Source organism: Dendrobates tinctorius, unplaced genomic scaffold, assembly GCF_039654945.1.
Source record: "Dendrobates tinctorius isolate UK_male_01 unplaced genomic scaffold, ASM3965494v1 ptg000022l, whole genome shotgun sequence".
Lineage (NCBI taxonomy): Eukaryota > Metazoa > Chordata > Amphibia > Anura > Dendrobatidae > Dendrobates > Dendrobates tinctorius.
In genome coordinates, this window is record NW_027361690.1 from 94,715,257 (window position 1) to 94,731,108 (window position 15,852).

At 43.2% G+C, this 15,852-nt stretch overlaps 1 protein-coding gene across 2 annotated transcripts in view; it reads right to left on the minus strand.

Moving 5' to 3' along the window:
- Positions 1–7,670: 7,670 nt before the first annotated feature.
- The window catches only part of MORF4L1 (mortality factor 4 like 1), a 101,689-nt gene continuing 93,507 nt past the window's right edge, over positions 7,671–15,852 (minus strand). For both annotated transcript variants that reach the window (XM_073568976.1, XM_073568979.1), the window contains exon 12: positions 7,671–9,298. In XM_073568976.1, coding sequence (XP_073425077.1) covers positions 9,031–9,298 — 268 coding nt within the window. In that variant the 3' untranslated portion in view covers positions 7,671–9,030. The remainder of the gene's footprint in view (positions 9,299–15,852) is intronic.

Consider the following 15,852-nt stretch of genomic DNA (forward strand, 5'->3'; position numbering starts at 1 on the left):
CTGCCACCAGCTACGATTCATTTAATCATTGAGTTAATTAAGAGGGTCCGTAGCCAACCCCCAAATTAGTAGCAATTATCTTAAGGGCGCATAAGTTTGTTTCTTAGAGCATGGAGACAGAGCTAATAAGTTTATGATTTATTCCCCAAAGTCGGGCAGTGATTACATAGATGAAAAGTTGTTACAAAGTTGAGACATCAGATATGTATATTGCAAATATAAAATAACATGGATGAAAAGCAGAAATTAAAACTTACAGTTGCTCAATTGTCTTTAGGCAAGCCATGTGACAGGGGGGATGGGCAGCAGCCATACATCCCCATACATCTGGTGAGTCCTTCCAGCATGGACTCTGCAGCTTGAACTAACTGGTTTGCTCACTGGAATGCCTTATGGCCTCTGCTGTGTGACATCACAGAAGGGGCCGGCTGGAGAGGGTCTGCCCCTTACTTTTGAAGTTATGATTTAGCTACAAAGCTTATCATGACTATATCTAGCCGGGGGGACCTTGCATAAACACGTATATGGTATCATTTGCTGTAGTTCGTTGAAAACAAAACGAAACCAAACATGCAGTAGTTAGGACACTCCATTTGGGAGTAATCCATATCTCAGTTTCAGGGGGCGTTAGAATTTCACAAGAGCCACCGCAGCGAAGCCGGGTCCACGCAGATCACAGAAATGTCCGTTTCATTTTTCTGTCGCGACCGGAGCCCGCGCTAGGCTTATTTTAATATCTCTCATTTCTATGCTTGCCCCGCATGGTTCAAACACAGCCATTCTTTCATTTAGCTAATCAACATTCCTTAGTTACCCAGGAAATGGCTGGTGTCCTATTACCAATGCAGACACAGAGCTGTAGGCAGAGAGGACACACACACAGCTGCTAAGGAGGGGGGAGGCAAGGGGGGATGCTGCAGCTATGAAAGGCGGATTTTCTCATCAGTAGAGTAGCAATGGGAGATTCTAAAATGTTTGAGCAAAATCATACTTTACAGACATATCTTACGATTGACTAAGGGCTCATACTCGTTTGCGAGAAAAACAGACGAGTGCAATCCGAGAAAAAAATCGGATTGCACTCTGACCAATGTTATTCAATGGGTTACATCTCATCTGTGATTTTTTTTTTTCTCAGCTGATATCAGTCCAAGAAAAAAATCTAAGCATGCTGCGATTTGATGTGTATCTCTTCACTTGCACTGGATGCGAGAAAAAAAAAAATCACACAACACTCGGACCGTGCATATGCCATTTGTTTTTTACAGATACCTTACCATTCTGTGGCATAGAACACTGTAAATGATTGTAGAATAATCGTTCCAGGGAAAAAATGTATTGCATACGGATTGCATACACATGTTCCGTTTGAAAAATTGCATGCCACTCGCATTGTACTCGTATGACACTTGTCCGTTTTTTTCAGTCCTGATATCGGAACTTTTTTTCAGACTATGGGTATGAGCCCTTAGAGCCGTACTTTACCTGATACTTCAGTTAGCATGTAGCCTGGATTTGAGCTGTTTTTCAGTGTGAATGTTGGAGATTGCATTTACAGTAGGGTCTTAAAAAGAAAACATTTAATTTGCTCCAAAAGTAGTAAGAGAATTAGTTTATTGGACATTATTTTCATCCAGTACTCGGCTGTAAAGAAATATAAATCTTTGGTTTGTTGGAGGCATTTTAATCCCCCCTCATCTTTTTGATGAAATTTCTTATCTGTAGCCAAAACTGGCAACTGTGAAGTCCCTTCTTCACAATGTATTTGGCCCCATCCTTTCCCTGCTAAACTCTGATACACTTTTAATAAAGTTGGTGGAGGCGGTGTGAAACCGCTAAAATTTTGCAACATTCTGGGCAGTGTCTGTGTGTCTAAAATCCAATCTTGTAATATAGCTAAAGGAACAGAAAAAGCGCAATAGGGTCTTATCCGGGTTATTGCAGAAAAAGTAAATTAGAATTTACTCACCCTTTTTAGGAGAGATTAAAGCATGTAGGATCAGTAATCTGCTTGCTGCACGTCCAAAGGTCAACTCTGCGACCGCTTCAACATCTGATTTCGGAATAAATTCTTGGACTTTTGTGCGCTACCAGATAAAATCACTAATCCAGTATTTAGGAGAAAGATTAATCCATTTATTTCCCAACGCGTTTCGAAATGTATACCATTTCTTCTTCAGGGGATGACATATATCTATGTCATCCCCTGAAGAAGAAATGGTATACATTTCGAAACGCGTTGGGAAATAAATGGATTAATCTTTCTCCTAAATACTGGATTAGTGATTTTATCTGGTAGCGCACAAAAGTCCAAGAATTTATTCCGAAATCAGATAAAATCCAATCTTGGACATTTCTCAAGCAAGCAGCCAAGTTGTATCTGGATGACTGCTATCCCCCTTTCCTAGTTTACTATATGGAGATGTGGGGGTCTCTTCCCCGCCATAAAAAAAGTAATAAACGCAATCTCTGGGTGTCTCTGCATCACAAGAACAGAGCAAAGCAAACATTTTCGGTGCAGCTTGAGAATGTATGTTGCCTAGTAGTGATGGGCGAGTAGCATTGTTGCTCAGGTGTCCTCCGAGTATTTTGGCGTGCTCGGAGATTTAGTTTTCCTCGTCTCGGCTGCATGATTTGCAGTTGCTGGACAGGCTGAATACATGTGGGAATTCCCTAGCAAACAGGCATTCCTCACATGTATTCAGCCTGTTTAGCAGTCGCAAATCATGCAGCTGAGACGAAAACTAAATCTCCCAGCATGCCAAAATACTCGGAGACCACCCGAGCATCAATGCTATTCACTCATCACTATTGCCTAGCTACAATTCCCTGCTCATTATCACTTTTTCTTACAACTTACCTGCCACAAACTCCACCCCTTTAACAATTTATCTAAAGAAGTAGTGCGTCTTCTGACACCACATGTGTTGTAGTAAAAATTATTGCAGTTGGTCGGTCATGAAAAAAATTATTTTTTTCCCCGATATGCTGTATTTTTAGCTCAAAATGTGGAATATAGCCCAACCTTTATTATGTCAAATATTTTTATCTACCAAGGAAAAGTGGTCATAAACTACTGTTTTTGCAGATGTCAACTCCACATTAAGTGATCCTATCCTGGAAACTTAACCATTCAAGGTATATTAAGGGACATACTGAGAATTCTGACCCCACATCAAAGTATAAGTATTTTTTTTACCCCAGTGAGATGACATATCAGTGCCCAATATGTTGTGTTTAGCTTGTTCCACTGTTGTGTTTAGCTTGTTCCACTGTTTCTAATTTTATTATTATGCATTTATATAGCGCCATTTATTCCATGGCGCTTTAGATGTGAAAAGGGGAAATATAGACAAGTATAGTAAACATGTGTAAGACAAGGGACACACAAGTACATAAGGAGAGGGGACCCTGCCGCAAGGGCTCACAGTCTACAGGGATGGGTGAGGATACAGTAGGAGAGGGTAGAGCAGGTCGTGCAGTGGTACAGTAGACCGAGGATCATTGCAGGCTGTAGCCTTGTCGGAACAGGTGGGTCTTCAGGTTCTTGAAGGTTTCTGTTGATGGTGAGAGTCTGATGTGTTGCGGCAGAGAGTTTCAGAGTATGGGGGAAGCACAGGAGAAGTCTTGTATGCGGTTGTGGGAAGAAGAGATAAGGGGGGAGTAGAGAAGGAGATCTTGAGATGATCGAAGGTTGCGTGCGGGTAGGTACCTAGAGACCATGTCACAGATGTATGGAGGAGACAGGTTGTTGATGACTTTGTATGTCATGGTTAGGGTTTTGAATTGGAGCCTCTGGGCAATAGGAAGCCAGTGAAGGGCCTGGCATAGGGGGGAGGCTGGGGACTCATAGCTTCATTACATAGCTTTAGACTTACGCTACATGTGTCCGTAATTTTAAGGATTTAAAGCCCACAAGTTTTAATTAGCATGCATTGAATGTATCAAAATGAACAAATGGGTTGTAGCTGCTGACACTAGGAGGTAAATTCTAACGTCCCGTCATTGTCTTTGCGCTTTTCTTTATTGCACCCATTTATTTTATTTGCGCCTTTTTATATGTGCTCGTCTTACTTTTTTCCCTTGCTATGTGGGTGAAGTTTAGCACATTCCGATCATTCCACCTAATTCATCAACTGTGACTTTTTAAAAAGTCACAAAATTTGGTACAACGCCACTCTATTCTCCCCTAGTGTATTTTAGAGTACACCATTTTTTTGAGCCAGTTTGTGAAATGCGTGACTTGGCGCTAAAATGTTACAGAAAGAGTTCAAGACAAAAAAAAAGTTTTGACTTTGCACCAAATTCATCAATTGTGCACCAATTTAAATTATTGGGTGCAGTAGGAACTATTTAGGCGAGTGTAATCCATACATAATTATCATTATTAAATTGAAAAAAAAAAAATGGGGAGAATTGTAATTTATTTATTTTCAGTCTACTTCATTTCATTTTGTTTTAGGGAAAAAAAAAATGCAATGAAATCACTGTGGTAACCGGAGTCCCCCCCCCCCCCAAAAGGGAGTATTTGACTTACCAGTAATTCCGCTCAACTACTACGGGAGCTCAGCAACACTGCAGCTATCATTCTCCCGTTATACTCTGGCTCCTTCTCTTGTCCCGGTCTGAAGCCACTTGCCACTCTCCAAACATAAAGCTGGTTAATTCCTAACAGTGCTCCTGATCACGCTGGGCCACGTTCTTCGGTACAATGCCCGTTTTTAGTGCCCATAACTGACTATGGGACAGACAGTATCAGGACAAGATACACATGTTCCTGTTGAAAACCAGACTTTTTTCAATTCCCAACTGACAAAACTCACATATTTGTACATAGGTGCGTCTATTTCTGAGTGGGATTACACTATTATCGTTTCTTGCCCCCAGTTTTCTTTGTGTGAGGAGCAGGGTTTGTTGCAGTAGGGCTGAATCTTCAGGGGAAGTCCCGCTACTCCTGCTGAATCCCACTGTTCTCATTGGCCCAGAGCTCACTTGAAACATTCACTTCTCTCCTGACATTGTCGTTTTCCCTGAGTGGGTAAGCTTTGTCTTTGGTAGTTCTATGTCTCACCACACTCACTCACCCTCCCTGCAATCCAACTACGTATGTTAGTCGGTTTTCTTCACACACCACTCAGTCCTTACAGTGTGAACAGGTGTATCAGACCCCATTGTGGACATGCTACTCACTTAGCCCCAAAGGCATTGCCAGATCGCTATAATGTTGAAGCAACCGTTTCAGAAAGATCTCTTGATACATCCTCAAAACATCTTAGGTCTGACGCTCCAGCCAACCTTTACCATCCACTGCCTGTTTGTCCACTCCTATCATGGCGGCACAGTGGTCAGATACTTCAAAGTGGAAGACCTCACTGAAGAAGTGATTCCTGTCAGACTAATGCTGTATTTACACTGTAAGTTAATAATGAATGAATGTTCTTAAAACAAGTCAATTACTTGTTAGTGTGAAGTACAGTATTCAGATGTATGGGACATCTTGTTCTCAAGGACTCCATCTTTGTGCTTGCGACGCCATTTTGTTGTTTACGAGTTAAATTTTGTAACTTAACTAGGGGAAAGTTCACGGTTGTTATGAAACCAGACTGTTCCAGTTTGAACAAGATATGAGACTCTGAAGAATGTGCTATTGTTCTATTCTCTATGCTACGTAGATATGGACATATGTGTAGTTTCCTGTTTTCTTGCAATACTATTGGCTTATAAAGTAAATGTGTCACGGCGATGTTATTGGTAGCTATGTACTTTGCATAATTAAGCAAAATACTATAAAAAAAGGTGACATAATAAACGGGGTTAGCGATCTCCTTTGATCCTCCCATACAGAGACACATCTCCGTCTGGTCATTCCAGTTGCTAGCAATGCCCTGTGAATTAATTTGGAAATCACTTGGTCAACCGTGAAGAGTTAATTTAGCCCTCCCTCAATAGCTACCTCGTCAGCTGGCGCCCAACGTGGGGCCCTCGAATAGGGACGCCTCTGCCCCCGGAGGACAACAAGACAAAGGATCCTCGGACCAGACACAGGCGCTGGAAAATTGGGACTGATCATTCCCCACGACAACCACGGTAAGTTGGCAGTTATACTGTTCAGACTGACAGTTTGGTGTGGGTTTTTCCTGTGCTTGTTACTGCAAAGAGGATCTGAGGTTTGTCCTTGATGGAGGGGTGATTCTTGGGTGGAATCATATAGAGGTGCAGTCCCGTTGGGGGCCCAGTGTTCGAACCGTACCTCATAAGGGACGGACACCCCGGATTGACCAGTGATTGTGACTCTTTATAGTCAAAATATCCTGAAATCCTGATCACTGTTAGTATCAGGCGTGGTGATGTAATCGAAGATTGGGTAGGATATGTAACTCAGATATATATATATAACCAGAGGTGTCCGGAGGGATAGTCTGAGACGCCCTCCTCCTTTCACTGAGTACCGCGTTGAATTTTGGGCATTCCAGAGGGGGATAGACCCTGTGGAACAGACTGTAATGGCCGCTCCAGTACTGTGCACAACTGAAGTAAGGATATTTAGCTCTAAAGGAGAGAATTATGTTTCCGTGGAAGAAAAAGAAGAGTTTGGAATTGTGTGAAGGATCGGATACGGTTAGTCTTATGATTCAAAGACGAGGAAAGAAATCTGTCAGGAATGCAGAAAAAATATTTTTGATTCTGGGATTTCCTAAGGGCCGGAGGCTACAGCCTACGCTATGGGACGAAGGTGTTAAGAAGAACAAAGGGAGGTTGATTGATGATGGTTTGCTTAAAGATGCTGACGAATTCCGTGGCTTGGCACATGAAGTGTGTGATGAAAATTATGTGGAAGTTGAAGAGAAAGTGAATTCTTATTGTTTCTGTTATTGCTATGTGGAAAAAGGAAAATTGTCCACCACTGTGACAAAGACTGGATGTTTTGTGGTGCAGGAAAGAATTGAGAAAGTGATTGAAGAAGAAGGAACTGAGATTGAGACTAATGTGTCAGGCAGAAAAACAGTTAAAAATGATGATCTGAAACAAGAGGTCTCCCTGCTAGATGATAAGGTCCCTCCCCAGGAAATCAAGCCTCTCCTCCCGACTGTAAGCTCTGTGCTTAACCCCAGGGCACCAATATATCCTGGACTGCCAAAACTCAGTGAGCCCCCACCCTATGATCCTGCCGGGTGGATTTGTGCCGTATGCGGAGTTACTAATCCTCAGTGGAGAGAGGTCTGTTACAATTGTGGAGCAAGGAGACCCGGAGTCGCAGCCCCCACCTTTCCCTTGATAAACGCTGACGGTATCTATTATCAGCCACCGCCGCCAGCCTCAGTCCCTGCTATGCCTAATATTGCTAGTGGTTATGAGTATCCACCCCCTCCTACTTTAGTCACTCTGTCAGAGACAGGATACACAGAGGAGTTAGAAGATTTCCATGAAATGTATTCCAATATTATTCCTGGACCCCACCGTCATGATGTGCTCTTTAGGATAGGGACAGGGGATCTCATGAAGCAGCACGTTGGGGCCATAGTAAATGCCGCGAATAATCAACTCCGCCATGCTGGAGGACTGGCCGCAAAAATTTCACAGAAAGGTGGACCCATGATACAGGAAGAATCTGATTTGTATATACAAACGTATGGCCAGCTATCCAAAAACTAGAAAGCAGTCAAACAGTCCCATAAAAAATTCTTTTTATTAGTACAAAAAAGTTAAAAGCAATTAGAATGGGAGCAAAAATATTGTGCACAGCAAGTGGTCACACACTAAAGGGCATATAGGCCAGAACCTCCACATCCACATAAGAAATAGTCAAACCCACGAACTTAGGTATAGGTGAGTATTTACGAGATAAATAAAGTGTCAGTGTGCACACAACACATGGGAATATATATGTGAGTATACTGTTTGTAAACAATTAAAGAGCAAGTGCCCATATATAATATTCAAGAAATTATTATACATAAACTTAAACTCACATAAATACCCACACCTTTTTCACAGCTAATGATCATCAGCCCATACAGATATATAAAGCACCATCATTGATATGGTGCATAGATCATTATACAGTGTGTACTGCAGTGGCTAAAGACTAAATTCAATGTTGCACCACATAAATGTATGTGGCGCAGGAAGCATCCACAATGGCACAGGCTCACTAGAGTGCCAGAGCTATATCAAAATAAATTCAGCACCATATACCAAATTCAACATTACCTTAATTACAGGAGATGTGGGAGGAACCAGACCCTCCGCCTTCTCCGACGCGCGTTTCGGAGCTACAGACTCCTTCCTCAGGGGGCGTGAAGAGGGGAAGAAAGCGCCGTCTCTAAATATCATCCTAACCGGAAATGGCCATGTACCGCCTCACCGCCCACTCTGAGTGAAGGCGCTACACCTCATCCAGACGCTGGCACAGGACACACGTGGGGCCCCACGTGACCTGATGTCAGACGGCCGGAGGAGTGACGTCACACCAGGCAGGAGAGAAGCGGCACCTGCGCAGTATAACAAAAATCAAGTGCAGCCATTACAGCTATGGGCAAAGATAAGGGCAGCAAAAAGCCCCACAAGGCAAATAAAGGAGGACAAAGATCGTAACGGACTTGCAAATGAGGGTATACAGCACATATCAATAGCTCAGGAAATTAAAACAAAGAACAAGTTCCGTAACACTAATCAAGCACAGCCATTACAGCTATGGGCAAAGATAAGGGCAGTAAAAAGCCCCACAAGGCAAATAAAGGAGGACAAAGATCGTAACGACTTACAAATGAGGACATACAGCCACTATCAATCTCTCAAAAAATTAAGACAAATAATGAACAAGTTCCATACATATAGAAATATTTCCATGTATAGTGCAGACGATCTAGACTAGATATATAAATACATTTCAACTCACAACGAGAGACTACTGTGTAAACAGTGCCAAACATATATACACATATATATATATATATATATATATATGGCACTTCATATTTCGTATTAAGACTCACAAAGAGGAGATCCTATATCGATAATACCATAACATTACAGACAAATTGCGGTGACATACATATACAAAGGCATACAAGATGCATAAATAAGTTGCCTGGCATGTTTAAGTATATACACTATATAAATATTGCCAATGGTCTCTCTTGTTTTCAGGAATACTGCTGGATGCGGGAAATCTTGCTGTCCGGTAGGAGATAAAGTTATCTTGCATATTTCAGCTTGAATCTTCCACGACACTCTGCGCTCATACTCCAAATCCCAATGACAGACTCCATCACGCAAAAAATGGTAATCTGCCAAACTAAAAACAAGATTAAAAACATATAAGTGCAAACACAATGATGCCCACAATACCTCAGCAGACAGGAATCAGAGAAAGGGAACAAAGGACATGTTCTCATTAGGCCGTCTGGATGGATCGTCTTAAGTGTCCATATCCATCTTGTTTCCAGTTGGGCCAGGCGTCTGGACAGCCCACCCCCCTAATATTAATGTTAAGGGTGTCGATCCCCCGTACTCTAAGTAACGAGCCATTACATTGATGAAACTCCCTAAAATGGCGCGGCAGGGTCTTGAGGGTGGAGGTGTCCGAGCAAGCAGAGGCCGCCTGAATCCCCAACACATGCTCTCTGATACGTAGTTTTAACTGTCTCGTTGTTAGGCCCACAATTAGTCCACACGAGCATGTAGCATAATATATTACGTATCTCGAGACGCATGTAATTCGTTGTTTAATTGGATATGATCTAGACCCATCAGAATTTTAAAAGGTCGTACTCCGTTCAATGTTGGGGCAGGCGACACATCTGCCGCACGGTACACAATCACCCCTGCCGGGAATCTCATCAAGGAAAGTAGGCATAGGATGGCAAACATAATGACTTTGGGTGAGCTGATCCCGCAGATTCCTGGCCCGTCTGAAAGTGATGGATGGACTATCTGGTAGAAACTTTTGAATAACAGGATCCACCTTCAATATCGGCCATGCCCTATAAATTGCCGATCGCATTTTTCCATGTTGTAGGTGGTATGATGCAATGAATCTTACCACATTACTATCCTTAGATTTCGGGTTCGAATTTTTATATAAAAGATTGTCCCGAAAGATTGTCCCGTCTGACATCAGGTTATGTGGGGCCCCACGTGTGTCCTGTGCCAGCGTCTGGATGAGGTGTAGCGCCTTCACTCAGAGTGGGCGGTACATGGCCATTTCTGGTTAGGATATTTAGAGATGGCGCTTTCTTCCCCTCTTCACGCCCCCTGAGGAAGGAGTCTGTGGCTTCGAAACGCTCGTCGGGGAAGGCTGAGGGTCCGGTTCCTCCCACATGTCCTGTAATTGAGGTAATGTTGAATTTGGTATATGGTGCTGAATTTATTTTGATATAGCTCTGGCACTCTAGTGAGCCTGTGCCTGTGTCATTGTGGATGCTTCCTGTGCCACATACATCTATGTGGTGCAACATTGAATTTAGTCTTTAGCCACTGCAGTACACACTGTATAATGATCTATGCACCATATCAATGATGTTGCTTTATATATCTGTATGGGCTGATGATCATTGGCTGTGAAAAAGGTATGGGTATTTATGTGAGTTTAAGTTTATGTATAATAATTTCTTGAATATTATATATGGGCACTTGCTCTTTAATTGTTAACAAACAGTATACTCGCATATATATTCCCATGTGCTGTGTGCACACTGACACTTTATCTCGTAAATACTCACCTAAGTTCGTGGGTTTGACTATTTCTTATGTGGATGTGGAGGTTCTGGCCTATATGCCCTTTAGTGTGTGACCACTTCCTGTGCACAATATTTTTGTTCCAATTCTAATTGCTTTTAACTTTTTTGTACTAATAAAAATAATTTTTTATGGGACTGTTTGACTGCTTTCTAGTTTTTGTATAGCTGGCCATACGTTTGTATATATGAATCAGATTCTTCCTGCAGTTGTGTCCGGTGACTGTCCTCTTATGATACACATGGTGAATAGATATTTGGCATCTGCCCTATTATTGTTATAATTATTCTCTATCCACATGTGTTATGCTTACTACTATTTTTTCAAACGTTTGGCCAGGTAGAAACAGGACAGGTCGCAGCAACCAGAGCAGGACAGCTGCCGTGTCAATATGTAATACATGCAGTGGGACCACGATATGACCCTACCAATATTACTAGGTCACAACAATTGCTTACTGAGGCTGTTCAGAACGCAATCCTGTATGCCTCTTCTGTCCCCCCCGGTACGATGCCTCAACGTACAGTGGCCATACCATTAATCTCTGCCGGTAACTTTCAATATTCCAGGAAGAATGCCGCCATGGTCATAGTATCAGCAATATAGCGGTGTATACAGGAAAACCCCATAAAATTGGAGGAGGTCCGATTTGTCCTTGACAGCCGCCTAACGGCCCATCAGGCAATACAATCTCTAACTGTAACAGAGCCTCCGGCCCCGCTTCCGCAGCAGATGCCTCTTGTGCCCGTACTACCGCCACCTCCACCTGCCCCCGAGTCAGGAATATCCGAATTTGAAGAGAATAATGTGGCAACCACTCCTGACAGGCCAAAGTATACTCCCTTTACCCCATCCCAAATAGACACCCTTTGCAATCAATTATCCGATCCAGAGACTTCCCCCATGGCTTTCTACAGGCAAATGGCAGCAAATCGAGAGATTTATTCCACTCCCCGAAGAGATCTATTACACATACTTCGAGTAAAAGCTGGGGAGGGGTATTTTCCAATTATTGAGGGTGGCATAATGTATAATGTGAATCTGGATGGGGGAACCTATGAGAGTGGTGCTGATTTCTGCAATGCTTTAAAGGTTTGGGCACTAGATAGACTAGCGGACCAAGCTACCTCTCACAGATGTCACACAGGACAAGGGGGAGACTGCCGAGAAGTTCTATGGGCGTCTTATGGCAATATTTAAAGATCTGGGATTCTCACTGTATAATAAAGCCCATACACACCTTTTTGTGGCAGCTTTGATGTCCGGCCTTAAACCCGAATTGCAAGAGGCGATAACGTCTGTTAGACCTGACGTTGAGAGTTCCACTCCAGACGATGCATTAAAAGTAGTTAAAAGTTTTCAGAAGAATCTAGCTCGCTCTGCATCAGCAGGGAAACCGATACCTGTCATAACCTGAAGCCTGGTGATTTGGTAGTCGTGAAAAGCCATGTCAAAGCACGGACTAGAACCCTTGTATGACGGTCCCTATCAAGTCCTCCTCATCACCCCTACATCAGTGAAACTAGAAGGAAGACCAACTTGGATCCACGCATCGCACTGCAAGCTGGTTAAACAAACCAATAGCAAATGTTTGTTTTTTTTTTGCATTTTCCATATTATTATTGGTTGATGTTGAAGTTAAAGTTAGAAGACATTCAAAGACTCAGAGATCAATATCATAAAGACAATGATTGTAATAAGGACAGTTGGTGGTCAGACACCTCCTTTCTCAATCCAGCCAATTGGTTTAAGGGAATTGGGGGCTGGATAGCTGGGATCTTGCAAAGTTTGTTACATATTGCTGCCTGTATCCTTGTTGTATATGTGATACTAAAACTTGTTCTTTGGTGCATTTCTGTATGTATTAGGAAATTCTGCACTAGGACAGCTAACGATACCAAAGGCGTCGTTGCCCCTGCTCTTCTCTACACCGATCTCAAAAGGCTACTTGATGATGTTGAAGCCAAGCGCATGGCTACCTTCAAAAGATCACCACTGTCATCAAAAATTGTTATTTGTAAATTGTAGCATACAGGGGGGGGATGGGTGCACCGCAACAGCCATGACTGATAACACGGCATCAGTCATGTGAAGACCAGTACTCCTCGAGCTTATGGCTCGGGATAACACCTCTGATGCTGCATATTAATTACCAAAATTTATCTAGGGGGGATTGTGAAGTACAGTATTCAGATGTACGGGACATCTTATTCTCAAAGACTCCATTTTTGTGCTTGCAACGCCATTTTGTTGTTTACGAGTTAAATTTTGTAACTTAACTAGGGGAAAGTTCACGGTTGTTATGAAACCAGACTGTTCCAGTTTGAACAAGATATGAGTTATGAGACTCTGAAGAATGTGCTATTGTTCTATTGTCTATGCTATGTAGATATGGACATATATGTAGTTTCTGGTTTTCTTGCAATACTATTGGCTTATAAAGTAAATGTGTCACGACGATGTTATTGGTAGCTATGTACTTTGCACAATTAAGCAAAATACTATAAAAAAGGTGACATAATAAACGGGGTTAGCGATCTCATTTGATCCTCCCATACAGAGACACATCTCCATCTGGTCATTCCAGTTGCTAGCAACGCCCTGTGGATTAATTTGGAAATCACTTGGTCAACTGTGAAGGGTTAATTTAGCCCTCCCTCAATAGCTACCTCGTCAATAGAATCATAGAATGTTAGAGTTGGCTGTGACATGACCCATGGGTCATCGTGTCCAAACCCCTGCTCAATGCAAGATTCACTAATCCATCTCAGACAGATATCTGTCCAGCCTCTGTTTGAAGACTTCCATTGAAAGAGAACTCACCACTGCTCGTCGCAGCCTGTTCCACTCATTGATCACCCTCACTGTCAAAAAGATTTTTCTGATATCTAAAATACTCCCTTTCAGTTTCATCCCATTGCTTCTTGTGTTTCCATGTGCAAGTGAGAATAAGGATGATTCCTCTACATTGTGACATCCCTTCAGATATTTGTAGACCGCTATTAAGTCTGTGCTTAGCCTTTTTGCAAGCAAAACATTCCCGGATCCTTTAATCATTCCTTATAGCACATAGTTTGCAGTCCACACACCATCCTTGTAGCTCTTCTATGAACTTGCTGAAATTGAACTTGTTCATTGAGTGAAATCTTTTGTGAAGCGCAAAAATAGGGATTTTTGTGTACTCACCGTAAAATCCTTTTCTCCAAGCCAATCATTGGGGGACACAGACAGTGGGGTGTTATGCTACTTGCCACTAGGAGGACACTAAGTAAACACAGAAAAAAGTTAACTCCTCCCCTGCAGCATACACCCTCTTGCTGGCTGGGAATTCCCCAGTTCGCTGAAAAAAGCAGTAGGAGCATTAAACGAACAACAATAATCATAACTGTCAAAACCTAAAAATGCTACAGTGAGCCAATAGGCCAAACAGGGTGGGTGCTGTGTTCCCCAATGATTGACTCGGAGAAAAGGATTTTACGGTGAGTACACAAAAATCGCTATTACTCCTACGCCTCATTGGGAGACACAGACAGTGGGACGTCCTAAAGCAGTCCCTGGGTGGGGAACGTACAATTGCTAATACCCCATACTCAACACTGTCGTACTGCCGATTGCAGGATACGTCTGCCAAGAGCTGCATCCGCAAAGGCCTGGGAATGAATTTGGTAATGTTTTGTAAAGGTATGCAGGATGGACTAAGTCACAGCGTTGAAGACCTGTTCAGCCGACGCCTGGTGCCGAATGGCCCAAGAGGTACCAACTGAGCCGATAGAATGCGCCTTAATCCCTGCTGGGACAGGTGTGTCCCAGACACTTTAGAATTCCTGAATAGCCAAGCAAATCCACCTGGCTAGCATGTTTTTTTATGCGGCTAGACCCTTCTTATGCCCTTGTGGAAGTATGAACAGGGCATCTGACTTGTGGAAGGGAGCCGTCCGCGAGATGTACCATCTCAGAGCCATGACCACATCCAGGGTGTGGAAGGCCCTCTCAATGCAATGGAGTGGAGCCGGACAGAAGGAAGGCCAAACAATTTCTTCATTGAGATGAAAAGAAGACCTGACTTTGGGCAGGAAAGGCAGGGACATCCTGAGAGCTGCCTGGTCCTGATGAAAATTCAGGAACGGAGGACAGCAGGTCAGGGCTGCCAATTCAGAATCTTGTGTAATTGCCGCTAGAAAGGCCACCTTCCAAGAAAGAATAGCTAGTGGTACATCCTGCAGTAGTTTGAAAAGAGCCTCCTATAAGGCTCCGAGAACCAAGTTAAAGTCCCATGATTCTAATGGCCCTTAATATATAGAGGCATCACCTGGGAGACTCTCTGAATGAATGTCATCATCTGAAGTTCGGTGGCAATTTTGCATTGGAATAGCACTGACAAGGCTGAAATCTGGCCCTTGAGCAAGCTAAGTGTGAGACCTGACGTTAATCTGGATTGTAGGAATTCCAATATGGAAAGAATAGAAAACAACAGTGGGGATCGACCATGGTCCTTGCACGAGAAGAAGGTTCTCCAGGTGCGGTGATCAATGCGCATGGACACGGGCTTCCTAACATTAATCATGGTGGAGATCACATCGAGAGAAAAAACAGCCTGTGCTAAAAACCATGATTCAATGGCCACGCAGTCAAAGACAGGGCCCCGAAGTTCTGGTGGTAAATCGGGCGCTGTGAGAGTAGATCCATGCGATCTGGAAGTCGCCAGGGAACGTCGGCAACTAGTTGTACTAGTTCTGCGTACCATGGCCGGCTCGACCAATCTGGCGCGACTAGGATCACTGGTATTCCCTCTGCCCTAATTTTCTTGATGACCCTCGGGAGCGAGGGAAGAATGCACGGTAACCATAACCGGTGCCATGGCAGAACTAGGGTGTCCACTCGGATGGCGCATGGATCGCGCGATCAGGTAATGAATCGAGGAAACCTGTTTAGTCTTTAGGCCATATGATCCACATCCGGAGTCCCCCAGCGATGGCAGATCTGCTGAAAAAAAGTTACGGACCACTCATGAGGCAATGCTTTGGCGACTGAGAAAAACCACTGCCCAATTGTCCACACCCGGGGTGTAGATTGCTGAGATAAGCGAATGGTTGGTCTCGGCCCAATGGAGGA